General features: G+C 41.1%; 1 protein-coding gene across 1 annotated transcript; it reads right to left on the bottom strand.

Moving 5' to 3' along the window:
- Positions 1-5,780: 5,780 nt before the first annotated feature.
- DBX2 (developing brain homeobox 2) lies at positions 5,781-27,893 on the bottom strand (the record flags this gene model as incomplete). The annotated part of the gene is made up of 4 exons (XM_081999095.1): positions 26,298-27,893; positions 13,385-13,480; positions 8,545-8,732; positions 5,781-6,101 (listed from the first exon to the last, which is right to left on the bottom strand). The coding sequence occupies exons 1-4, from the start codon at positions 26,632-26,634 to the stop codon at positions 5,781-5,783; spliced, it is 942 nt and encodes a 313-aa protein (XP_081855221.1). The 5' UTR covers positions 26,635-27,893.
- Positions 27,894-27,919: the final 26 nt, after the last annotated feature.

Raw genomic sequence — 27,919 nt, forward strand, 5'->3', positions numbered from 1 at the left:
GCCACAGGAGGAACAACAGTGCACCGATGTGTTACCCGCAGTCATTTGTACTCATTGGTGTTACATTTCAAGATTTGCCTTTGGCTGAAGCGAGATGCATTGGTGAAACAAAAGCCTTCCTATATCATCGACATTGCCTTGCTTCCTCTTTTGATTGAGAAAACAACTGAGCAGTTGGCTGAAAAGGGCATGTTTTTCTCTGTGGCCACCGATGCCTCAAATAGAAATACCAGTGGTGGTTGTTTTTTACACAGGGGACTACTTCATCTCCTGCAGGATTTCTCTCCAAGACAGCAGCGAAACTCATCAGGAATATTTGAAAACGTAAAATTGTGCACTACAATAAAATGCTTTGGAGTTTAAGAATGCATCATTTTTCTCTGTGAATATTAAGAGAAACAAGTTTGAAAATTAATGGAACATCAGAAAATCAGGATGGTCTTCCAGTTAAGCGCTGGGCTCGTGCAACAATCTGTAACCATGTATGCTATAGGTAAGTCATAGTGTAATTTCAGTTTGTGGAACAACATGTTTCCAATAACTTTCCTTGTCAGCCAAACAAATTTAAGAATTAAATTTGATATAAAAGATATTTTTATATATCTTAATTTTTCTTCAGACCTTATTACATGAAGTGTTGCAGGATAGCCCCAGAATATTGACATTTTTGTATAGTCCAATTCACTTTTTTAGTTATTAGAAGTTGCCTTTGTATGCTAGAGATTTTCTTGTCATAACTTTACCATTTTTTTCAGGATGATGAAGGATGTGATGGAGACACTCTCAGTGGCTGAAAATTCATTTTGTTTCTTTCATAATGTGCTAAATGGCTTTGATTGATAGTGCATCTTAAATTTAGACTGAATGTGATACGTGGTGACGTTTGCATGATAGATTAAGTGACAGATGTCACAAGAGAGACTTGTAGTTTAACTCTTATCTAAAACCACATGATAGCAAAGCAGAAACAAAAGGAAACAGACTTTGAATGATACACATTAACTTTCAGCTACCTCATATCACATTCAAATGTTGACATGCAAAGAAAAAAATTACTTGGAAAAACTTAAGAATTTCTCAAGGGCTGGATGTCTATAAAAGGCGAGATGTCTGTGTGTTTGGGCAAGTACAGGAGGATCACTGTTGAGATGTTGCCTTGTGACATCCCCGTCCACCATGGCCAGCTTCATTGCTTAGAAATGCAACCAGTATCCATAGGAAACCAAGGAGTGGGAGTTGCTGTTTTCTGGCAGCTCATTTAGGTGCGAGCCCACATGGGGAGCATCTCAGATCCAGGCTCATGTACCTCGGTTTATCTTACACAGCAGCAGTCACCAGGCATGTAACTTAGAAGCACGGTCATTGAAGCCTTCTATAGTCAAAGGCAATTCCATCCACTGTGCACCTTTCTCTGCAGGGGCCTTTTGGTCTCCCCATCATCCAAAACTAAGTCTCAAGTTAATTGGGCCCGAATTTCTCTCCAGGCCTTTCTTAGGGCACTGAATTTACAGCTAACTTGCTTGAAATTGGTTTGTCTTCCCTTCTAGTTTGTGACAATCAGTAACGCCCTTGTTGGTGAGAGGGTGCTGAAGCATGTGAATGTACTTAATTTATGTCGGTCTTTTGACTGTGGAACATATATTCATCAGAGGAGCTGTGTGCCTACGGTGATGGCAACTGGTATTTAAAACCCAGTACCAGTAAATCACAGTGGATAAAACAAATCTGATGTATTACTGCAGCTCAGGAGTGACATTTGACCGTTGTACTATTGTTCTGACACTGAAGTTAGTAATGCAGTTTTGCGCCTTAAAGCAGTCCCGTTCTCCTAAGCAGATCGTAACAATTAATTCCTGTTTGGCAAAGAATCAATAAAAACAAGAGAACTTTTAGAAAATTATTTTCTACTATAAATCTGTACAACCAAAGTGTAAGTAAGTGCTGACAAAGGTGCAGTCAGCAAATCCAGTTTTTGGCGATGTTATATGAGGTCTGTGGAGGAGCTAGCTGGCCTCTCATGTTCACAGTCTCACGGTTGTTTACACACAGTAAAACATGACTGTGGCTGTGCCTGATGTAGACTGGCATAACCTGCATCATTTGTGATACCTTTTAAAAGACCAAGAGCCAGATGTAGAAATGGAAATCAGCACCTTCTTGTTAGGTATCAGAGAAGCTCCTTGGAGTGCCTGACCTTAAGAATAGACTTTCAAGATCCACATTCAGACCTACCTGGAGGATCTCCAATAGGTGGGGTGAGAAAAGCCTCTCCGTTTCTGTGAGGCTGCTCAGTTGTGCAGCAAGATCCCACTGTCAGCAGTACAGCCTGAGGGCATGGGAATCTGCAGCTCAGATAACAAAGGGAGTCTCAGCCCTTTCTCCCTTTCGCTGTTGTATTCTGCATTACATTAGCACTGATAAGTTGCCAGACTAAACGGAGAGGTGCCCAGCAAGTATAAGTATCGGCATTGTTAATGGCCTCTGAAGAGGTGGTTTTATTCGTTGCCATTTGGAATTTGAGGTACTGAACTCTGCCCAGCCCCGGGATCCCAACAAATGTCCTTCATAATATTCTACAGCTTGGAACTACAGTCTCAAAATGCCACACATAGGAAATACCTCGGATAGATACCCTACAGCCATGCTGTAAGGTCATCCCCCAGGTCATGTATTTGAAGTCCAAGTGATACGTTGCTGGTTTTAACTGTGAGATGACATGTGTAACCATCATCGCATCACTCCGTAATGCCAGACGCATTCTATGCCCTACACCTCTGCAGTGTGCCTCTCGTGAAAGACTTCCAAAACCTGCTGGGGATTTTGCGTATAATTTGTGCTTTGTTCTTTTATAACTAGTATGCATACATTATCTGAAGAAAACTAATACTTGCTACGTGATCCTTCACACAGAAAAGACTGGCACTGTAACTGTATAATATTTTTGTATTCATACTGGGTGCTCTTTCTCACCAAGTTTTCACAGTATGGACTGAAAGGGAAACTTCTTTAAACAGCTTAAAATGAGAGGAATCAAGGTTGTATGTGTCATGGGCCTAAATACATTTTGACTAATTGACTCAGACTATTTTAGGTATAATTCAAAATTCACATGTATACTTTTAGGGTTTTTAAGAAAGCTTGATCAGCATTTTCAAGTAAAGAATGTTTTATCTGGCCTGTTGAAACTTTATTCTAGCTGTGGAATAAGAATACTGGTAGGAGGTGTTAGGAGATTTGGAGGGCCATGAAATGATGCGAGTTTTAATAGACTACAGTGAAAACAGAACCTGCTCAATTTAAAACACATATAATAACTGTGAAACCAATTCTGCATGAATCTTGCTTGATCTTTGCCTCAGTGAGACATCCTTCAGCTGTATTCTGTTTAGCACATCAGCTCAGTTTTGACAGCAGTTCATATTCAGTGCTTGCAACACCATCAACTGAAAGAATATCCCAGGGGGGCACTTTGAATCCCATCTCCCCTTGCCGTAAGCATTGCTTCTAACACTGACGCTCAACTGACTTGCAGTAAAAGAATATGAGCAGCTGTGAAGACCCCTTTTCCCTGAAAGCTGAGATGGGAAACTCTAAATCACCCCCACTGTACACTGATTTCCTCCAAAATGGGAGCACTAATTAATACCCCAACACACATGCACCTCCACTTGATCATTTGATGGTAATTTGGAAATACCTGCATGCCTTTCATTGTAGGCAGACACTAGGAAATGCCATTTCAGAAGACTCTGGGCCACCAACACTTGCCAGTCCTTCAGGTAGGAGTTAGTCAAACAGAGCAGGACTACGACTTCAACAGGACAAGTAGAGAGTAAATTCATCCCCATACGTACACAATCTGTCCATCCATCACTAAAGGTTTTAGGCAACCTATGAGTTGGTTCTGGGATTTTGAACTGCAGGACAGGAATAAACTTCCCACATTACTGAATGGCATGTAATGCATGGCATACTAAACATGTTCAAGTGCCTTCTGAGGGTAGGTATCTAGGCAGCTTACACTAATGAGGATTTGTAACCACAGGAAGAAATGACTTCTGAATTTTTCTGTCATTTCTTTTTTCTTTAAAACAAGCATAGGAAATCACATGCACAGAACGACATATAGTGCAAGCCTAGGACTGCACAGCTGACCGCTTAGAAGGCAGGAGGCAAAGGATAGGTGCACAAGATAGTGCACAAGGCAGGATACAAAACTCACCTGATCATGCATGAAGTTTATGATACAAGCTTCATCACTGCAATCTCAAGTTTTTTAGCTGCAGATGTATCTAAACCTCACCTCCCAGATAACACAATGTAACAAGGGGAATAGTAAATCATCTACCAAAAGGTAAAATGTTAAGTAACAATTGTATGGCTTTTTGAAAGATGTACAACACAGTTCAAAAAGCTCTGGAGCTCAAGGCAAGAATAATTAGAAACATTCATGGCATGCATGATAAGGAAAGCCAGACTAGATTATCATAATCATCTCTTTTGACTGTAAACTATATGAATCTGCCAGAAATTTAAATAGTCCCTATAAAACAAACCATAACATTCTCCAAAAGGTTTTGCTTGTAACATAAAATACCTTTAGTCTTTCTTCTCAAAGGTATTCATAAATGTATGATAAAGAAAAAAAGTTCTGCTCCTGTTTTGAGCTACAAAGCCTTGCAAAAAAAAAAAACCTTAAATTCATAGAGTGATTTCCTTAAAGTGGATGAAGCAAGCAAATCATTTTAAACAAAGCAGTTTTAATAATATTATTATAATATTTCAGGCTACTTGTATTATACAGAATACTGTCCTGTCTCTGATACAGACACACGCTAATGTGTACTTATTGGCACCAGTTTAAATAGGAATAAGTCAGGAATAAGGCTACTGTGGTATGCCATCTCCTTAAGTACTTCTCTGAGACAGCTGTAGTGGCAGTTTTTCCAATAATAGTTCTGTTGCTTAGTGCATTTGGGCTACAGTTCTGCATATCACCATTACAGTTTTGAAATACAGAAGAGATTACAAGAGATTGCACTAACAATCTGACAAAAGCCACTGAAATTCAGAGTTAAGAATGCTGGAAGGTTCATCCATAGGAAAAAAGACAGGAGCTGGTGAATTGCATTTCCCAATACACATTCAAATCAAAGTGATTTAAACACAGACTATTTTATAGGATTGGTTGGTTGTCTTTTACTGTTGCATACTTTACTAGGGTTATCAGCTGTCTAATAAAACTAACTGAATACTGATTTAGGTGAGGACAGATGGAGAAAACATACTAAAAATGTTTATGTTTGTCTAATATGAACCTACTGTGTCATTTAATGAATTTCAAAAAGAACTCAAAGCAACTTACTACCTTGAGGGAAACAGGTTTATCCTTATCTCGTGCACAAAAGGAATTAATTGGTCTGACTGCAATGAGAGATAAAAGTGATTATCAGTGTGTTTTTAATGAATATTGTACACAGCGCAAATGTATAAATCAGAGCACAACTTCAGCTTCATGCTCTTCACTTCATTTTACTTACCATCAGTTCCTATTTCACTTTTAAGGTCAGTGCAAGACTGGAAAAAACACAAGAAAAGACCGACTATTGAAGAATACTTCTTAAATCATTAGTTGTTTGTCATTTTAATGGTGTTAGGCTTTAGCAAATTTATAAGGCATGAACTAGTTAGCTTTACAATGTCCAAATATTGTTAGTCTTACAAGATCGCTCATTCAAAGCCTGTGCTCTCCACTCAATTTACAAACTGCCCCTATTTCCTTAGGCTGATGATGTAACTGCCTTATTTGCAGTGTCTTGGCCAGGACAGAAACACAGTGGGCTTTGCGATGAATTTGCTCTTGGAGGTGGTTGTATACTAGTCAGTCTTTCAGAATTTCCTGGAGAATTCTCCCTCCACCTTGGACTTGCCTGCTCCTGAGACACTTCCCACACAGATGGACACGGGGAGGTAAAATTCATGGCGGATCGTGAGAGGTAGTTCTCCTGAAGACCTTCTTCTTGGAGGCACCTGTTTGAAAGTACTTCTTTTTCTTTGGAGTTTCGCCATTTCATCCTTCGATTCTGAAACCAAATTTTCACCTGTTTGCAAGTTAATGAGAGTTCATTATCATTCTTTTCTTTAAACAACTTTGCCCTAACAAAGTTTTTTTTTTCTTTACATCCCCTTAGTTTAATATTCCTTCCTTATTCATTGTTAGAGTAGATCTAGCGAAGCTGACTGATTGACATTATCTGAAGATTTTCCCACTACAGCTGGGTCAAATACTCTCCTTGTCTTTCATCACCTCAAACATGTGGTTATTTGGCTTAGACTGGAAAAAGGACAGCCCAGTGGCTAGGGATAGAGCAATTTCCTATAGCAACATGCTTCTAGACAGAAAAGGATTCTCAGAGTAAATTAGCATCATCATTAACAAAACTAAGTGATATTACTGGTGATGTGATAGCTTTCCTATTGAAGAACTTTTCTATTTAAAAGCAGTTCTAAGAACTATTGACTGTCCCATTCACAAGCATAGCTAAAACCAGCTTGGCCATATAGCTTCAAAATGTGTGTTGTGGTATTTGACACAGTAGTGAGAATTTAAAGACATTTTGTCTGCCTGACTACAGTTTTCCAGGAGCTGTCCAGAATCCACGTGTTTTTGAGGTAAAATCAATTTTTCAAAAACTTTGAGTTGCAAAGCTTGATCACAAGTGTTCAAAGGCCTTTATGAAATGCGGGGAAAAGCCCGGGGAAATACACATCTAGGAACTGTTTTTTCATAAACAGAAGAAATGGAGGGGGGATTGATCAATCAAATTATCCAGATGTGTTCTATTTTCCTTTAAAAATGTGCTTTTAGTTCTAGTATTCAGGTACTTGATATGAAGACAAAGGGGCTATGCTCTCAAAGGTTTGAGAATAATTGCCTTAGATGGCAGGTACCTCTGACCAGCACAACTGGTGAGCAAATTGAAAAAGTAACCTTCACAGTTACTGCTGTTCCTTTCATGAGGAAAAAAAATTAAAAAGACATGGATATCATCTGGTCTATCATTATAATGAAATTATTTTCCTGTAGTCGTAGTTGTTATCTATGCATCATTCCTTTTTTTTTTTACTCCCCCATGCTCTCTTGAATATCAAGAACACAGAAGAAAAACTCAAGGAAATAATTGTAATATTAGGAATTTGACTACATATTGGGAAAATTTTGGGCAGTGCATTGGTGAGTGTAATTGCACATTTTCATTGAAATAGTTTATCCCGCAGAGATCACAGCTCTGTTCATCACACTGAGAAGCACCACACTGTGCTGCTTTTTTTGTTTATAGTTGCAGTGCTTGTGATGGAGTCAGAGACATTCAGGTTGCAAGGAACCACTAGACCACAAGACCTAACCTCCTGTGCAAAGCGGAGCCAGCCGCCAAGTGGATCATATTGTTGAGGGTCTTGTCAAGTTCTGAAAACCTCCAAGATAAAGTGATGAGAGCTCCCATCACCATTCCCAGGCTTTTCTGCCCCCCAGACAGCTTCTGCCATGCATATCTCAAGCACTTTCATTCCTGCTGCATGCAAATAAATAAAATTGCACTGTCACTCTCTTTCAGCTGTACAGTAGACATCTGCATCTATTGCAGCACCCCCAGAATCCCACCTGCCAGCAGCTACCGTGTTCATTTTCTGCTGTTACATGCCCGCACAAACATTTTTTCCAGCTTCTTTCAGGTTTTGTGCTCTTCAAGCTAGGTACTTTTCCTTTGGTTTTATCTGCAGCTAGGTCAAGGCCCTGAGATTCCAGATTGGGCTACTGCCACTCGGCACCACCATTAACATACTCGTTCAGTTAGAACACTCACTGGAGGTATTGGACCCTCAGCCAAACTCTGAGGTCCTGCAGTAGGCCAACTCAGAATCATGTGAAAAATCCCATGAATTGTGAATTGGTAGGTAAAGTGGGAGCATTTTAGGAGGTCACCTGCAAAATGTTTCCTTCTAGAGTTTCTCTCAGCTCCAAGGATCTCTTTCCTTGTGCAGCTAAATTTGTTTCTGTAGGGATGGTTGCCTGTCTCTTGGGGCAGAATGGTTTCAGAGCACTGCTGTTGATTGCATTGTCACTAGCTGTTCATCTGTGAGTGCAAGGGTGCTCACAGGAATGCAGGAGGACTCTATGCTCTGCTGTCTTCTGCCTGGATCACTGCCTATCAGGCAATGGGATGGAGCATAGTTCCCTACCCCAAAGCTCCTGGAGGGGCTCTGTCAGACAGCAAAATGGGAGATGGAAATGAAATGCAGAGGTCACATTTCTCCCACTTTCTGTGAAAATGGAGCGATCAACTTTTGAATTTACACCTTCAGGAAATAAACTAGGAACCTGTTCAAGCATTCCTTGGTTAAAACTGCCATTGATTTACTGAGGTCTTTGCTAAGTGAAGGAGCTCAGGGCTGCCCCTGTGCTGTTCAATTTTCATCCTTCAAAGCCATTTTAAAGATCTCTTCTCAGAAAGACAAAGTCACAGATGTTCTGTCATTCCTTACCTGAGACTCCTTTAGACCCAGGTTAATGGCCAGTTTCTTCCTGTCTGTTTTACTGATATACTTCTGCTTCTGAAACATTTTCTCCAAAGCTTTCCTCTGGTCTTCGGAAAAGACAGCTCTTCTTAATATACCTCTCCGGGCTTTGGAGTTAGACTCCTGGGTCAGAAGAGGCAGGACACTTTCCTCTCCTAGTGGAAATGGATGAGAGTTTCACATAATATCTAACGCATATCGGAGAAATATTAAGTGCTGTTCATTACAATGCCAGCAGACTACTGTCCCACTTTTGATTTGTTGGTGTTATAAGTGTGTCGTAATGCTTCAGTCATGTTCATTAAGGACTAAATCCTCACTTGGATCTAGAGGTGTTGTCAGTGGTCAAAAGTCTCCCCTTGACATGGTAAAAAGTAAATCAGATGAGTTCATAGAGGAACATTCACACAGAACCCATGCTACTGTAAAATTCAAATACAGTCAGGGAGAAACTGTTCCACTTTCCTTTGCATATTATCATCAATGAGTAAATTGCAGTAGGTTTTCCTAGGAGTTTACTTTCTCCTTGTGTGAAATATAGAACTAGATAAAAGTGGTCTGTAATACTGATTCAAGGAAAATACATAGACTTTCTTTAGTTTTGTTGACTAATGAAAGGCTTTCAGAGTGAACTATTTCTCAGAAAATCCCTGGCCATTCACTTACTCATTCTGGAAACCGCAGCAATTTCTTTACTACAGGATTTGGGGAGTACTTGAGCTTACTCCTTTCAGACTGGTTTCTAATCCTTTGACATGTCATAGCAAGTCCTGGGAAGGCAGTTTTCAATGAATCCAATCACATCCCCTTGATCCATGCCTAGAGGGAATCCTACCCTGGAAAACAGCCTCAAAGCTGAGGGAAAGAGCTGCAGTGGAGAAGCAGAAGCATTTGCATTGTCCCTTCACTGGCTTCACAAGAGCACAGAAAATCCAAATCCAGATAAATCTCTTGCCTTCCTCACACCCAATAAAGCCTAAAGCCATAGTACTTTCCCATGCTCCCTCTCCCCTAGAAGGATGTGGAGTATGGGGAGCAGTCCCTGGTGAGGCTTGGCATGCCTCCAGCACTCCCAGCTTCCCCAAATGCTCGCCCAGGGAGCAGTACCAGAGACCAGTTGAATAGGGCCTGTCACTGGGCGTTGGATGTGATAATTGCACGGCAGTTGCAAGCAGGCCAGAAAAGAGCTGCCCCTCGATTCAGAACCTGTGCCATGGCTCTGTAGCCACTGACACCTACGATCTTTCTGTGAGAGGGCAGCCACGAAGCTTTGGTGTGCACCACATGCAAGTTAGACTCTACAGATAGAAGCTGTCCTCCTGTTGTCCACCTTCCCAAGTACATGGGCCAAGATTGCCATCCCAGTTTATAGTTACAGCAGCTGCAAAGGTGTGCTGCTGTTTGATTTCTGCCAAGGATCATTTTCATATCAAAGCCAGTGGCAAAATTCCCATGTAAAGCAGATTTTCTAAAAGATTGCACATTCTTCCATGAAAAACTCTATCTATTCTAGTCAGCTGTAGTGGGGAGGGGTAGAGGGTGTAAATAAATTTGTTCAATAAATGTAATGCTCTTGAAAATACTAATTAAATCCAGATGCAGCTTTCACAAACTGCTTCTTGGGGCTATACCATGTTTCAACTTCTGTGTATCTTTATGTGTTTCTTTAAAAACCCACAGAGAAACAAACATATACTGAGAATATTGTAGAACTGTGTATGTACAATGGTGAGAAACTGAAGTGTATATGTGTATGACTTGCAAAGTTGACTAAATATTTTTGTGATGCATATGTGACTGGTTTGATATTACATACATTACCCCTGTATCCTGCCTCACTGTGACCAGTAGAGGAAGAATATCAGAAGCTGAGCACGCGTACAATGATCCTTCCCTAAAATACACTGCCACTGTCAAACTTTACTGATTTAGGGACCATTGAATTCTGCTAGACATGCCTTTTTTGAATTTTTCTACACTTTAAGAACCCATCTTTATATTTGTCCCCCATAACAGCCTGTGGCAAAAAGTGACTATTATGATTTAAAATGTTACAGTATAAATAAGTCTAAATTTATACAGTTGTATTTCAATTTTCAAAACTATATTACATCTGAGACCAGATACAAAAATCATAACCTACTGGTTACTATCCTGGTATTTACGACACAGTGAGACACAGTCAGACTCCATCCAAACCAAAATAAACTATCTGCTGAACAAAAGTCAAAATACCACAATGGACGTTTCTGCAAAGGGAATCCAGGTTCATATTTCTCTGAGGAGTGCATAGCCCCCTCATGACCCCCACCATGAGCTCCCATCCTGCCCAGGAAGCTGGGGGCAAACACTGGCCCTTCTTCCTCAAGCATGTTTTCTCTCCTTCTTGCTCGAATTTGGTGAATTTAGATACCTTCTTCCAGGTAGACTCTGAGCAGTTTCTGATGAATCACCAGCCATTCTCAAGTTTACTGGAAGGTATAGTCTGACAGCAGAAGAGCTGGTACCTTCTCTCATCCTCACCATGAGAGATGAGAGACACCAGCAAGGGAAGAGGCGTAACAGGGTTGGTCCTTGCCTCTTGGCCTCCATTCCACAATGGAGTTGTCAACCAAGGACAGAGGATGCCAGATTATGTGACCCCTTAAAATTTGTCTTGCCTGGCTGGTTGTTAACAGTCAATCAGCAAAGAAACAACCTCCTGCCAGAGCCCTGAGGTGCCAATTAATTCCTGTACAGGCAATATGTAGGGTACAGCTTAACACCTGTATTAGACTAACTTAATAGTAAAGAATCTACACACTCCAAGGCGCAATATGTGACTCATTTTAAAAGATTAACTAAACAAAACTTAATGATGTGCAGAATGCTCACAAGCATTAGCAAACAGTCCCTGAGTCAAAAAATTTGAAACTGGTGTTTGGGATAATGAATGCCCAACTGATTAGCCTTGAGAATTTTTTTTAAGAATACCCCATATTCCAAAGTGCATTCTGACTGTTCACACGAAACCTAAATTTTGGTTTGTGGATTAGAGGATTTTTCAGTACGTCGGGATAGGCAGTTGTTGATACATTACAACAATTCTACCAAAATGAAATAAGTCAGTTTGCAGCCTGTCTCTCTGTATGTGCATTACAAGGTTTAGTGCTCTGCTGACATAAACGTGAATCTGTTACCAACTATTTCCTATGTTGCTGGTTTGATTTTTGTTTTGCTTTGGGGTTTTTTTTAAGTCTTTCCTTTGTATCCTAATATATAGTGATAAATGTCCTCTTAATCTGTGGAACAATCTTCATTTGCCTTCATGGCACAGACCACCTTGAAGGAGCAAGTAAAAGCTTTAGTCATGGTTTCCATTTTTTCATTTGAATTCAATACATTCTAGTTAAATGGACAATTAATAGGTCACTTCCAAAATAGTAGTGTATCAGTCCTGGTTAATAAACAATCCCCACAGTTGATAATGGGCCTATGTATTCAGCAAGTCCCTGTATACACTCAGCTCATCCACTAAATCCCTTTTCAGGTAGACAGGGTTATATGGGAAGATGAGCTAGAATGAGTCTATAAAAGTCAGTTTCATTCACTGCTTTATTTTTCAGTCAAGTGCTTTAAATGGTGTCCAGAAAATCTCTTGGAATGTGAGACAGGAGAAAAGACTGGCACATAGAGTATTGCTTTATGGCCATACAAAAGGGCAACTGACCCTTGCCCAGGCCTTTTCAGTGTGAAATGGTTCCTAAAGTTCATCTGCACAGTGAAAAATTGTGGTGAGGTCGCGTGTGGATGAGTAAAGTGAAAGTGGTGATTGGTCATGGTGCTGTCAGCCATTGTGGGAGAGCCAGGGCCATGTAAAACGCTCTGTGGGAAAGTGTCAGCCCCCTAAAGAGGCGCTCAGAAACTTGCAGCTCATTAAACTGCCAGCATTTGCTGCCTCACTTGTCAAGAATCATTCAACTTAGCAACTGCCCTTCTGAAACATTCATAAAACACATGCACATAGTCAGGAAAGTATTGAATGCAACTGTGATAAAAAAGTATATGCTAGAGCATGCATAAGCTCCAATTTTCATTTGGATTTGAGATGTGATTTGTGCTTTTTCTCTGTTTTGAAGGTTGAGGAAATGCTGCTTCTGTTTGTATACCTGAGCCATAAACACGTAAAAGCATGAAAATCCATCCTTACACTATGGCACGCAAACTTCCCAATCAAGGTTAAATTTAGATTTGGATTAAATGGAAGTGTGTTCCAGGTTTGAATCCTGAGCATATAGTGTATACTGGCCAAAATTCTCTTCAACTTACTTCTTCAATTTTTTACATTCTAATTAAAAAAAGAAAAACAAATTAAGCTTGTGTATGCATTTGACTGCTACAAAAAGAATGACTGTTTTATTTAAATAATGCTAGGGCTTCCTGAATCATAATTTATCCCTACCAGACTTTAAAATGCAGCATCCATTTTAAGATCTTTCAGCTCTTTTCTTATTTGCAAATGTTTATTGACACTGATTTTTAAAAGAGTTACTGATTTTAAAGAGTCTTTTCCAGCAAACTGAAAACAAGGAGCTTTCCTAGATTAGCTCTGTCTGTGTGTCTCAATGGCATTAGAAACCTCTCACAATTGCTCAGTGTACTTAAGTTTGATAAATCTTTGGAAACCCTCTGAATAGGATTGCTGTGATTTTACTAAGGAATTAGCTGCTGCCATTGCATTACCAATTAGTTTTCCAGAACACATTAAATCCTGCTGCTTTGGTTTACAGAATAACTCAAGCATTACTGATGAAGCATAAAAACTTACTTGGAAAAGCAGTGGGGGATGCAGGGTGCTGACAGGACCCACCGCAGCATGCTGAGTAGAATGGCGGGGCTCGGAGAAAAAAGTGTTTGGAAAGAGCTGCAAAGAAAGCATAGATCTAATTGATTATCCATTGAGCTTAGGTGATATTCGTAACAACAGTCCTCCAAAAAGTCAGTGTGTAAAGTCCTGCCCCACAAGTCCTTTTCCCTTTTTTCAAGATGGTGATATTTTTAAGGCAAACAATGATAAACCAAGTAATTGCTCTTTAATTTAGCAAGGTTATATTACATGCATAGCTTAACTATAATATGCAAAACTCTCAATGCATTTATCACAAGAATGAAACTCTGCAGATTTGAAATTTACTTCTGTAATTGCTATAATTATGGGTTTTTTTCCTAAATGCTGGGATTGAACGTGTTGTCTAAATAATACATTATCAAAATATTTGTATAATGCATCTGAAAAAGTTATTCTAAATAACTCTAGCAAGCATGACATCCTAGAAAAACAGAATCTGAAAGTCAGTCCTGTCTCTTCTGCTTGTACTCCAATGCTGTTATTAGTACTCAAACCAATAAGGACTTCAATAAATAAGAACGTTTTGCAAATAAATTCTATAAAATGCAATGACACAATCCGGCTGAGCTCTACAGGCACAGACTACAGGGCCTGATTCTGCTACCCTGATGGTGAATTCGTTCTTGCTGGGAAAGTGCTCTAAATTTAAATAAACCACTTGCTGAAGAAGGCTCTGCTTAATATAATAAAAAATTGTAAAATCATCCCACAGAATTAGGTAATATTTGGTAAAATTTCTATAAAATTTTTTTAACCAATTAATCACAAGTTTCTGTTATGTCTAAAAAGTGCTCACAAATCTTAGAAAGGTCCTCATTATCTAGTAATCCCTTAATTTTTTTCTATAGAGCTCATGGGCTTTTCCACTAATCTTAATTACCTTTTAAAATTTGCTCATACTAGTCAACTATGAAACTTGGAATATTTTTGTCTTTTTAAAATAGATACGTCATGCCTGCTAGGACTGTATGCTCATAAAATGTATCAAAACATTTATGTCCCTTTCCTGTTTTGGTTTAGGTAGAAAATAAACAGCTCTATACCCTGTACTTTAGTTTGTCCAAATCTCTAGATTAATCTCCCTGATGAAATAAAAAAAAAGTAAATGCACACTTAGATTAAAAAAAAAAAGAAATCAATAATCAGGAAGAAAGATCAATAAATAGATAGATATGTCTAAGCCATGTTGGTAATTTTGAAAGGTTTTTCAACTGGAATTAAAACCAAAGATCACTCAAAATTAGGTTCCTAAGCACAATTTAGGGCATCATAATAAGTCTTCTGACCATCAAATCTGCTGGTCTTCCAAAGCAATAAACCATTGATGGTAGAAGCCCAACTCTAAACATTTAAAAAATATTTACCTCTATTTTTTTCTGAATTCATACAAGCTTAGGTGAAAATTTCTTCCAACTGTAATTATAAATTCATAAGTGTTTTATCACTACAGCTTTTCATCCACACTTTGCTGTTTCTAATGAAATATAAATATACTCCAAGAGGAACTAATTGCCTATATTCGAGGTGTATGCTTGCAAAATATTTACAAAAAGGCATGATTTACATCAGGCACTAGTATTCTAAAGATTCTCTTCTACGCGAGACCATCAAATGTGGAACTGTGTCCTAAGGAGATTAAGAGAGTCAAGAACGTGCAGCCAAATATTACCTATCCTATGTATTCAAGGGGCTTCGATGCAACTGGTAGGGTGTATAAATTGGAAAGGATTTGACTAACTCAAGAAGCACAGGAGATGGAGAAGGTAAAGACCAGCCGGATAATCTCAGTCATCCTCCTGAACATGAGTACTTGCTCTTGGCAATATCTTTTATCTGCTGCTAATATTTTATCTGTTGCAGTTCCCAAACTCCCAGGTGAAGAACTTTTCCTCCCTTCCTTGGGAGGCACATTCCTCATGCCATTATCAAGATACTATTAACAGTGACTTTCCACTTCTAAAAATACAACTCAGTATACAGAAAGTGCCACACTCAATTCTTTTGTTTCCTTTCCACACATCTCAAGTATTCCTTGGCTGCCATAATGCCCTGTTCCCTTTAATCATTGCCCCAGCATCTTATTCATGCCATATGATTTTTGTCAGATGTGTTGGCCTGTCCTTGATATTCCCTGTTATCGTTTCCTAACTCTCTCCAGTTCCTTGCTCTTTTTTGTTAATGTGGTGCTCATAATGATATGGGATACAACCAGGAGATATATGGATAAATATGAATTGAATAAATTATTGCTTCAGATAGATAGCATGCTCCTGCAAATAAAGATAGAGGAATAGGAAAGCATAGGCTTTCTCCATTCATTAAATCTCTCAACAAGCAAGTTGCAAGCATAAAGGTCAGGAGCTGGATAGATGAATCAGAGTCAAAACTTGAGACATTTTGCTCAAGGAAACTCCAAACAAGCTACATATTTCCATGGATGTTTCTGGCAATGCTTTAATGCACTAGCACAGCACCATGATGCAGACAGTAGAGATCTTGGCACTAATTCTGCTCAAACCAATGGAAATCATGCTTCTGGCTTTCTTGGGCATTTTACTTAATTGCCTCAACCAACTGCTGTCTTTTCTGCCTTCACGTCGCATATCCCTTTAAGGCAGAACATTCACTTAAGAAATAAGATGCAGGTGATATCCTCATAGAACTCTGAACCAAGTGGTTCCTGAGACCATTTCTCAAGACTCATTTATTCTAGATCCTGTGGAATAAACAATGGCATTATGTCTCCCTAAGCCTATAGCCAACGTATGTCTAGTTTATAAACTTCTTTAATGTGCTCCACCTACACTGATGCACAAGTGAATTCTACGTTAAGTATATCACACCACATCCCCACGTCACATCTGCTGAAGCCGTTGCACTCAAACCAATGTGTAGCATTTACACAGTTACACCAGTAAGAAAAACCTGGCATAATACAGGGATACTCAACTCTACTTTGGAGCTCTATATAGAGAAAAATGTTAATACTTCAACCTAACATATCCAAGTATATTTTTTATCTTTGATAGAAACAACAGAGAATATTAATTGCATCAAATGGCCTCCACTGTCTGTGTGAAACTGCATTAACAGAATGAAAACTGCTCAGAGAAAAAATTATACATTTAATGTATATGTATTTCAGAATTATACTGTGATTGTACCTGTAGGAATGACACAATACCTATCAGTGCTGAGGACAATATACAGAAAGCATTGTCTCTGCTTTTATTTTCCATTCACATGTATCATGGCCACTCTACCAATATTTGTTGGTCAAGCAAACATTGTTTGCTCTTTGCATAAGGCTGAAAATTGCTTGAAATGTCAGAATATTAGTTCTGTATTTATTGGCCAGAATAAAGTACAGAGTAACCAAAAGGTGGCTGTTGCTTCCAGCCATGTGGAGTATACATTACCCAGGGGCCAAATCCTAGTAATTAATATTCAAGATACTTAATTCTTTTTCTGCTTTGCATTCACATTTTACAAAAACGGAGCCTGTGTGGAACTAAGCATTTCACAAGAGCCAGAGTTTACAGGTTAAGCTTCACAGATGCATGAAAATTAAGTATCAGAGTATGATATAAGTGCCTTTTGGCACTCCAAAAATTGCACCCTATGATTTAAAAGAAAATTTATCGTGTCATAAATATAAAAGGATGGAATCCCTAAAATCAAATAAATAATTTGGTTTTATTTTTACATTGTTGCTGCATGTTTAGTAATAATGCTCATTTACATTCAGCTTTGTGAATAAAAAACATGTTACAAACAGACAATAAAATGATACTAAACATGCAAATGGATCTTAAGCTTATCTAGTGCTAAAACCCAGAGATTAGCTCAGATACTGACATTTTAAAATATACTGCCAGCTCTGAAGATATTCTAAATTCCAAAGCCCTCCCATACTAAAAAGTCATGCTGACAGTGGGACCAGAATTTTTCTTTCCAACTATCCACCATTTTAAGAGTAAAGTTCCTAAATACAATTCGGGTCAAATGCATATGTAATTTTAAAATGGCTTATTATTAAAGACACTGTTTGCTTTTCTTAATCCTACTATTGTAAAATGACTCAGGAAATAATAGTGTAGGCCATTAGCCAGCAGGAAAAGGGGAAGTGGTGAAGGAAAAATTGCTATTTAGGAAAAGTGAACTGATGGTAAACTTCTGCTATTACCCATAAAGGGCTCCTTCACTGCACATGCTGTTAGTTTGTTGGGTATTTTTAAAGCTAGCTGATAAGAATGTGGTATAAACCTGTGAAGAGAGATGAAACAGCTCCAAAGAATGGTTCAGAAAGTTGCCTAGAACCAGCTAACAAGAATCAGTAAGTTCAGGGACACCTCAAGCTGCATGAACACTTTAATTCTCCAAGCATTGCTAAGCCCACATGAACTGCTTTCCACAGTGATGCCAAGGCTCCAGCCCTGGCAGGCAAATTAAAAATATTATCATTAAAATGATCTCATTTCATCTAAGAACCTTGGATGGTTTGTAGGCACAAGTAAATGCAATTTCCTACCTACATCCATTCTTGGCAATGACTAATGCAGGCTTATGCAAAGCCGCAGGAAAGTTCCATGTCATGAAGAGATCCCTGCAAATAGTCCAGCAGCAGGTTAGTGGCCCAGCTGAGCGGCACCATTTCTGCTCCTGAACCACAAGCCCTGGGCCTCGGAATGAACCACGGCTCTGTCCCCAGCAGTGACTGTGTTTAGACTGCAATGTTCCAGCAGCAGTTGTGCACCTCCGAAGCATTTCAGCCAGCTGAAGGGCAGCCTCTGGCCATGAGAAGGAAGCAACAGCCGCTGCCGTATCCCGCCAAAGGCAGTCACCACCACATGGACCTGGCAAAACTTACTGCAAGAGCCTGTGGTCCAGCACCCCTCAGAGCTGGCTTTCCTGCATTGCCAACGTCACTGTCTATTTGCCTCCTATTCATTCCTGTAAAACACGACCGCATGAATGCTCAAAGGAAGCCAAGCCAAAAGGGCAGACCGGAGTGGCATATGCAGATCAGTTTTAAAATATTGGCAAATGTTCATAGAAAGGGTTTTTAAGTTCTAAATATGTATTTTTAAATCCTATACAAAAGGCAGATGCGAGAAGTGCGCTTGCATTTTTATGTTGTGCCTCAGTGTGCTTGAAAAAATTAGCAGAGTAGTCACACCAAAAAGGGCTTGAAATGTGCTAACAGCATGATCATCGTTTCCTTACATCTATAGCAATGTAGTGGCTGACAGAGTCACACTGCAGATCAGCTGAGATCACTGTCAATTTTCAGAGGCATCATTCACATGCCTTATTATTAGGGCATGATTCACTGTGCATGTTTTTCTCCACCTGAGGAAACACCGGTGCCTTGGGCTGGTGACAATGCATGGTCAGATTTCACCTCTTTGACAACCCAAAGCAACAACCAAACCCCACACCACTTGCCAAAGACTCCATGGATCTCCTGGTGTCAGCAGTAAAGGTGGCTTCCACCCTCCCTATGCCTTGTACACAGCCTTGCTACTGAGAAGAAAGATGAGGATCTGGAAAGCTGTGGATTTACCAATTTGCCATTGGCTTTGTCCCTCTTCTTCAAGATGCCCATGCACTAATGTGCCCCAATAATGTGCTTACCAGTTCTTGTCAAAAGGGGCATTACTGCCACTTCTCCGTCTAAGAGTTCAGTGTGTTGTCTAAGCTCCTTGTCTGGGCCTCCTGTACAATCAATGAGAAGAGGCAAGTAGCTCTATATAATGATTTATCACTTTAAAATAGACATCTAAGAAGGTAAGTTGTGTCATCCTCTGGAGACGTCTTTCTGTATTAACTATGGATTGACAAGGTGTTTAGACAACTAGATTAGACAAGACACCTATTTTTTAGTAAAAAGCTGAATTACTATGACATTCTTATCCTCTCACAGGTAACATCAAAGAATACAATCCTGTACAGCCATAAAGAGTCTGTAAAAAAGGATAAAATTTCAGCCATAAAGGCACCAGAGTTATCTTCTTTGATTTTCAACATAGTGCAATTTGTTTAGAAATTATTTCCTCAAGCAAGGCAAAATTAGGGTCATATGCTGCAAGAGGACAATTCACTGTTTTTTTCAGTGAATTTGCAGCCCTAATTCAAAATCTAACCATAGGCCAAAATGCATCACTTACTGCAGTGGTATGCACTGATTAGCTAAGATTTCCTAACTGGACCAGTCTTTACTTATCGCAGTATCGCCAGCTCCAACCAGACAAAAGTCTTAAGATCAGCTAAACATTGTCAGAATGAAAAAAATAACAAACAGTGGATCCTTTTTTTTAAAAAAAAAAAAAGAGGTTTTTAGTCTTTTTACATTTGTACAAGGAAATACTTTTACAAGTTGAAAAACTGAGATATTCACATAGTCACGAGATTCCAGAGGTGGGCACCTTAACACCACCAAGTTGTCCAAGATTCATGCAGAAGAGGTAAAATCCTCAACATACACACAAAATACCTCAATAGAATTACGTGGTATAACTTCAGAAAAAGGCAGCCTCTCAAAGGGAAACTTTCATGAGCTTTTCAGCACAAAAGCAAAAGCTACTTATGCTCCATCGTGATGACTCACTTCAAAGTAACCCAGCCCAGGTTATTGAAAGTATTTAGGTGCCTCAATCAGGGTCGACATATTTGACATTTGAAACAGCCTCCTACTGCTTTATATACCTGCACTTGTTTTCAATTTGAAAAAATAACCTTCCCAATTCTGCTATGAGTCATGATTGATCACAAAAAGTACCATTTAGAAAAATTACAGTAAGAGCTATTTTGCAGAGCTGCACTGTACAAGGCTGCATAACACCTTCAGTGGGCAACGGAGGCAGAGAACTTGCCTTTCAAAATCCAGGGGAATTTGTTAATGCAAAAAAATCACAGTACAATGAAACCTGAAATCTGCACTCAAGTAGAGAACTTGTCTGATAAGATTAATCTTTATCACATTCATATGTTTTCTAAAAACATGAAAAATACACTACAAGATTTCAGAAGACCAGCTTATTCTGCAATACTAAATACATTTTACAGAAGTTAATTTGCTAACTGTAACCATGATTCATGCCACCGTTTCCCCTCAGTGAATCACTTTTCTACAAACCCCACTCCTTCTCTTCCCAGTGCAGCTCTGAGATCTTCTGGCACTGTTTAAATCTTACTAAGGACCAAACTCGGGATCCTCTTCCTTTCTCAGAGATGGCACAGCAAGGGTCACCAGAGGCAAGAGCACTGCCCAGCCAATGCCCAGATTACCTGCTGGGCCCAGACTGCCGGACTGGTGCCTGGGTCAGAGTGTAGCTGGCACCAGTCTGGCTCTGGCAACCTTACAATGAGGACAAAGATTTGTCCTTTAAAAGCAATTTTGCAATCACTCTTAAGGTATGCTGGGCACCCAAAACCGGTTCTATTAAACGGCTCACAAAGTTAACTGGAAGCAGGAAGAGATGCTGCACCAGGAAGAAATGACTTTGCGATTTCTGATACTTACAGAAACTTCTCTGTCTCCAAAGACAAATCTTTAAAACAACTAATGTGTCTCAATGCTCCTGGCAATCTGGACATAAGAAAAGATGCCAAATAGATCTCCCTACCCTAAAGAAACTTTCTATGCCCAGAAAACACCATCAGAACAGGAAAATCCTGAGACTTGCTAGTCAACTTGTTACCTAATTGAGTGTAGCACTTTCCAGAGGCTAGTGCAAGCCTAGAGGGAGCTGCGATAAAACACTCAGCTCTTTCCTGCCTTTTATTTTGCTGAAAGTTAGTGTTACATGTTCCTTGAGGACACACTCTGGCTTCCAGTTGGTTTGAAATCAATAATTAATAAGCATTTATTCATTAAGAGGGGGTCCAAAACAAAGGAAAAAAAATCACTTAATTTCAGTAATTCAAGTATCTCCTCGTTGTCATAAAGAAACATAAGAGTTTTTACTAAAAATAGGTAATAAGGTATATTGATTAAAATAAGAGTGTTACAGGATAGAATTGCTGTCATCATCTGAGGGGGAAAAAACTGACACTGGTCCAAAGACTTAACCTTGCAGAGGAAGGCTTGGTTTTATCTCCCTGCAATGTTACTGGTTTTCGTATTACGTTAGGCAACTCGCCTCATTTATTTTTGCTCCAGCTCCTCCTCTACACGGTAGAAATCTCTCCAATCTCACTGCCACATTGTCATGATAAACACATTAAAATGTAAAGCACTCAAATGTTACAGAAAGAAAACCTACATCTATATCACAGAATGAATGTTTATTATTATAAGCCAAATTTATGTTTATGATATACTTGTTCTAATTGCCTTCTTTTGTGTTATATGTACTGTACTTTATTCTGTTCTATTGTATTCTGACGCTTCAGGCAAAAATCCCATAAACTGAATTTTTCAGCAAGTTTTGCAATGGAAGTATCTCACTGTTACGTTTCTTTGTTTCATTGCGTTTTTCAGTTTCCTTTCTCTATTGATCTATCAAAATGTCAAGATAAAAGCAGAAAGACAGATTCTTGCCACATATGACCATATATTCATGGTCATACCACCAGTGGCCATATTCAGGCTGTAAAGCATTTACTGTCATCCTCCTCCAGGGCAAATTATTTGAGAAGACCAGAGATTTTCAGAAAACAATTTCAGGTAGCAAAGTAAGTGTACATTTCTCATGGAGGTCACTCTGACCTGGTGTCAGCCAATACTTCTGGAAACAAAGTCATAGGGAAAGATGTGGAACAGACCTCTTTCAAGTGCCTGTGCTACAACAGACTGCATCTCAAAATCCTCTGGATAATTTTCCTATGTCAGAAAATGCTGAGGAAAACTGTCAAGTCTCCTGATTTATCCAGAAGGTAATGATAGCACAGGAGTTCAAGGAGAGGGACCAAATTCCAGATCAGCAAGCAGAAACTGAGGACCTCCTCCACACTTAAGAGCCCTTTAGTTTGCTCAGAACTTTTACCTGGACTTACCCTCATCCTTTAAGAGGTAGTGCAAGTATAAGCTGCATAGCTGTAATATGCTTCACTGGGAAACACTGCTTCACAACAGCGCATATTTAAAAGTTCTTAGCCAGGAAGAACACAGCCTGGGGCAACCAGTGTTTACAAAGCAGAACCAGATTCTGCACTACTTTACCTAGTCAGGGCTGCAAATACACACTGTATGCAAAGTTCTCACAAAGCAGAAGGCAGCATTATGTATATATTTTATCAAGGCAAAATGTCTTGAAAGAGAAGAATCAGCTCTATAGCACATAGGTTAGGAAAAACTCAGTTCAGCTAGACAGAAACACGGTGCTCACCATGCCCGCCGGAGCTGGCGGGCCCAGCTCAGTGTTTCATCACCAGCACTGGAGCTTCAGAGCAAGATGCCAGAAAGCCTGTGGGAATCTCAAGCTGGCATAAACTGGCATAACATTGCAGAATGCAAGTGTGTTTATCATCTAGCAATAATTCTCCTGCTTTTCCTTCTTAATTTTATGTAATATGCTGCTTGTTCTTGTGGTTGTACTCTTAAGCCAAAATAAACTAAATTCATTTTAAAAACATATGGTTTACTTATATTTAATTTTTTTAAATCAGTGTAACGATGAAAAGAGATAATTTTAATCTTTTAGAGACAACATAAATATATTTCTTTCAAGGCCACTCATTAGATGATGTATCTTACAGTGTGATACTTTGAAAGTGCTTTTTCAGTTTTTCATTTAGGATAATTTTGGAGAACTTAAAATACGTATGCACATAAGAACTTTAAATGGTCAAACTAAATCCTTTGAAACCTGTAGATTATGGGAATGAACACTTGCCAATAAAACTCTGCTGCTGAAGAGTTACAAAGGGAAGAGCTACCACAACCAGATGTCACAGATCAAGAGTGCCATCCCACTTGGTCTCCTTTGCAGCCATGGATAAGAGTTTTCCAGTTTACAGAAAGAATACAGGATTTTCATTCTTTAGCACTTTTATGAAGTGTTAAAAGGTACCCTAAAATGGAGTGCTTTCTTCACATCTTTCCTTGACAGATGCAGTAGATACATCTTGGTTTTGGAACTGTAGAAAAGGTTCAGCTTATTCAGTCCCTGGTGTGATTTTATTATTCCTTCTTTTCTGAGAACTTTTGGTGACCTCACCAGAATTTGGGACTACATGAGAAATACAGATTATGGATTCAGAAAAATCTGATATTTTTCAATTCTCTTTTCTATAGCATTTTTTTAATTTTAAAAATCCTGGATTATGCCAAGCTAGTTTGTTAGAGCACTTTTAGTCCCTGTATGATCTATAAAGCACTTGCTAGTTCAGAAGGATTAAAAAAACATTTTGCTTTATCATGTTCAATAGTCTTATTAAAGACTTGAACCAAGATTTTCCAAAATGCCATGTGATTTGGGGGATCCAAATAGGAAGAAATTTATTCCTCAAAAAACTCATAAAAATCAATGAATATGACAAAAATCAGTAAATTACAAAAACCTACCTAGTACGAATTCCTTACTTAAAATACCTTCATTACTCCCTGAAAGCTAAAATTCTCATTCTGCCAGAACATTTTTTTGCCCTATCACTGCACAAACAAGAAACATAACACACAGCCTGACCAATCCAGCCTTTCTCACAAATGCAAGTGTCCTGTCTGAACAGTTCCCCCAGCTTACACCTACACTAGAAAGAAGAGACTCCTTAGAAACCACAAAATCTGGCTCAGCAGGACAGCTCCAATCTAATTTACATTTGTGAAAGTTTGGACACCTAAGAGCCCTCATCACTTTAAGACATGTGAGTCCGATGAAAACCAATAAATCCCTGTTAGAATATATATATCTCTTTGTTGTACATCTTCTGCATTCGCAGGAGACTTTTCTGCTGAACGCGTAACACATGAGGAAACCCAGTATTTCTCACTGCTCAAATATAAGAGCCTGGTGCTTTTGCCCAAAACTCCCTCTGAAATTACTGGGAGCTCTGGGATCACAAGAAACTGTAGGATAGGACTCCAAATCACTCCAAATCACTAGGCAGACCTTTGCTAAACTCACGAGTACCACTGTAGGCCAATGAAAGAAAGCACTAATCCTGGAACCAAGCATTTGAAAAACTCGGCATTCAAGAACCTCTGTAATACTTGGAAAAAGTTTACCTATAGTGATGAGTGCTGGGGCATCTGCTATCTCTCCTTTTAAATGTGCTCTGTACACATACATGTAGCCTTTTCTCTAGAGCTTTTTTTCTGGGGGCAGGGAGAATATGCACCTAATTGCAGAAAGCTGATAATTGTCCTATTTCCTGGCCTGGCCTATAGTTAGTTAAAATAAACATGTTTAAATAACTGATATGCTTAAGGTAACAGTTACCGCAGCTGAAGTCTGGAATGTTCAGAAATGTTAATATACACTACGTGACTCTCTCCTGCCTACCTTTAAAGTACATCATGCTAAAGGATCAAAACTATTTTGGATTTTGCAGAACAGTTTGTAGGATTTAACTGAAGTAAAATTAAATTGGAAAAAACCCAACTGTTACTAATTCTGGTTCTAAAACGACCCTTTTGGCCTTAAAGCCTTACTTCAATAAATATGATGCTGTTTGTCTTATTTTCATTTCAAGTACATTTAAAACTGCAGGATCATATATAAACATTCTGAAGACAGCACACAAGGCTGAAATAAGTTTATATATTATAACGGAAAGGCAAAATAGAATATACATGGTGAGTCTAATACCGAATCTTATGAATTCACTTTGAATCCAACTTCATACAGTTCCATGACTGACAAAGTGCACATTCCTAAAAATGCCCTAAAACGCTATTCATGCCCCAGACAAAAGATATGTATATGAAAATCGGCACATGCAAGAAACAAAATCTGCTTTGTAGAACCATTAGTTTCCAATTCAAGGATACAGCTTCACCGTCAGCCTGTTCGGCGGAAGGAAAGTCGCGGCCGCCCCCCGCGACAGCAACGCCGTGGGCCGGCCGGGTGGCCGGAGGACGGGTCACGCCGGCACAGGGGACTCGTCTCTCCTGTAGACTCCTCACCCAGGAAAGCGCCGGCTTTTCCTCCAGCACCGGACCCAATTGCTGATTACAGACCTTTTACACAGCTTTAAAGATTTTAATTTTTTTTTCGCCCTCGGTTTTGTCAAAACTTTCAGACATTTACCTGCTTTTGCTTGAATTAGTTTTCCTTTTGGTAGGAAGAGCCCGGTCCCGCACCCCTCGCTGTCCCCCAGGGACGGGGCACCTCGGGAGAGGGATGCTGCCTCCGGCCTCTCCCGCTACCGAGGGGACCGGCACCGCTCGTCTTTCTCCCAAAACCAGGAATTTCAGAGCTTCCCGGAGCGCCGGGCCGCGGTAACGCTCTTTTACCACCCCTTCAGACTGTGAAGAACCAGTAGACCTGAAAGAACTGCGATTAAGGGCAGCTAAAAGCGCTGGCCGCTGCCCGCACCAGGCTGTGCCGCACACGTTACACACACAGGTGCGCCGGCCCGCGCAGTTTAAAGCCGCCGTCCGGCTCCCCTCAGGACCGGCCGCTCGCCCGCGCCTCGGGGTCCCGTCGCCAGCGGCAGGGCGAGACCCCCCGCCGGCAGCACCCCGCCGCGGGGAGGGCGTCCCGGCGGTACGGCAGCCAGCGGGGCACGGCGTCCCGCCGCCTCCGGGCGCGCCGGGGCGGAGGGGAGCGGCCGCGTCTCTCCCTGCCGCCGTCCCCGCCGTGAGGCGGCGCGAGGCCGAACCCTCGCGAAGTCCCTTCCGTCCCCTCTTCCCGGCGGCGGGACGCGGGAAGGGGCCGGCGCTCACCTGTGGCTGCCGGCGGGAATACGCCGCCTCTGTCCGCCGCCGGAGCCCGCGCTGGCAGGCGGCCGCCGTCCGCCGCGGAGGGGTTGAGCACTTGAAAAGCCCATCTTGTCGGGTAGGGACCCCCTGAGGGGCTGATTTGTTCCGCCGCGGGGCACAGCTTGAGGGGGACGGGGCTGGCGGGGAGGGGACGGAGCTGGGCAGGGCTCGGCGGCGCCCCGGCCCGCAGCAAGTTCTCGATGAGGAAACTTTTGCCCAGGTTGCCGAAGCCCGGCGCCGCCGGCAGGTTGAGGAGAGCCGAGGAGCCCACCAGGTCCCAGTACAGGGCGCTGGGCAGCATAGCGAGGGCTTTTACTCGCCCGGCCCGGCCCGGCCCGGCCCAGCCCAGCCCGGCCGCCGCGGCCCCTCACTGGGCTCGGACGGGGCGCCGGGCTATGGGGCCGGGCGGGCTTGCTGTGCGCCTCCCCGAGGGCTGAGGGGAACGGAGCGGAGAGCTCGGCTGGGCTCTCCGTGGAGACGCGGCGCGCCTCTTCGCCGGGCTGGAAGGTGTGTCCAAGCGCATTCATTATGTCAGACGGGGACGGGGAGTGATGGACGCGGCCAACAATGCCGCCTTGCCCGGCAGTCCCCCCCCCCCCCCCCCCGGGGGGGATTAGGGCGGGGAGCTGAGCGGTCCCGGCCGCATCCTGGCGCGGGGGTGACTGCCCCCTCTTACCCACCCGCCCGCCGCCATGTCGGGAGGCCGGGGGCGCCCCCGGGGGCGCCCCCGGCCTCCCGACATGGCGGCGGGCCCGCACTTCCCGCTGCGGGGCTGCACCTGTGTGGAGGGGAAGGGAAAGGCCTCCGGCCTCCGTCCCGGCGGGGAGGTGGCTCTGGTGTTGACCGCAGCGAGATCATGTCGACCTAATGATCCTATGAGGTAATGGGAAGATAATCATTAGCTCACTCCCTCTGGGCATTTTTATCTGGCCTTTTTTTTTTTCTTTAGTTACACACACACACACACGCTGGATTTTCAACGTTTGTCTTAATAAATCTAATTAAGATCAGTGCGGTGCTGTTAATCATGTTTTCCTCAAGATGTGGGACAATGCTTTCTGCGGGCATAAACATGCTTTGGTGGGGTTGGCTCTGTCCGTTTCTACTTCCTTACGTGTTTTATTTATTTTCTTACAATCCATGTAATGTGGCAAAGATGTCTCATTTTCCAGTTCAAACACACATGCAGAAAGTTAAAATTGGATGCCATTCCCAAGACCTGAAAGTATCTCTCTGTTTTGCAGAGAAATCGTTTTATTTCAAAGCATCTGTTTACCAGACTCATGTCAGGGATATTCCCTGCAAAATCCTCTGGAGCAGGTGTATCCCTTATTTTTGTATAGCAGTAGGGGCATAACCCCTTGGACATCAGGGTAGTCATAGCTAAAACCAGCTGGAGAAGTGGAATCATCTATGTCCTCAGACAGCTGATGGGAAGGATGGTTTAACTACTGCAGTACTAAGTAATACCTTGGGAGATGTGAATTAAGCACTAGGATGTTCCAAGCTTTCCTTCACGTCCTTGAGTGGGTGGGACCTGCCAGAGATTGGGCATTTTGTTGCCACCAAGATGCTGTTACCTGTGG

This window comes from Phaethon aethereus, assembly GCF_964289735.1.
Source record: "Phaethon aethereus genome assembly, chromosome: 1".
In the NCBI taxonomy this organism is placed as follows: domain Eukaryota; kingdom Metazoa; phylum Chordata; class Aves; order Phaethontiformes; family Phaethontidae; genus Phaethon; species Phaethon aethereus.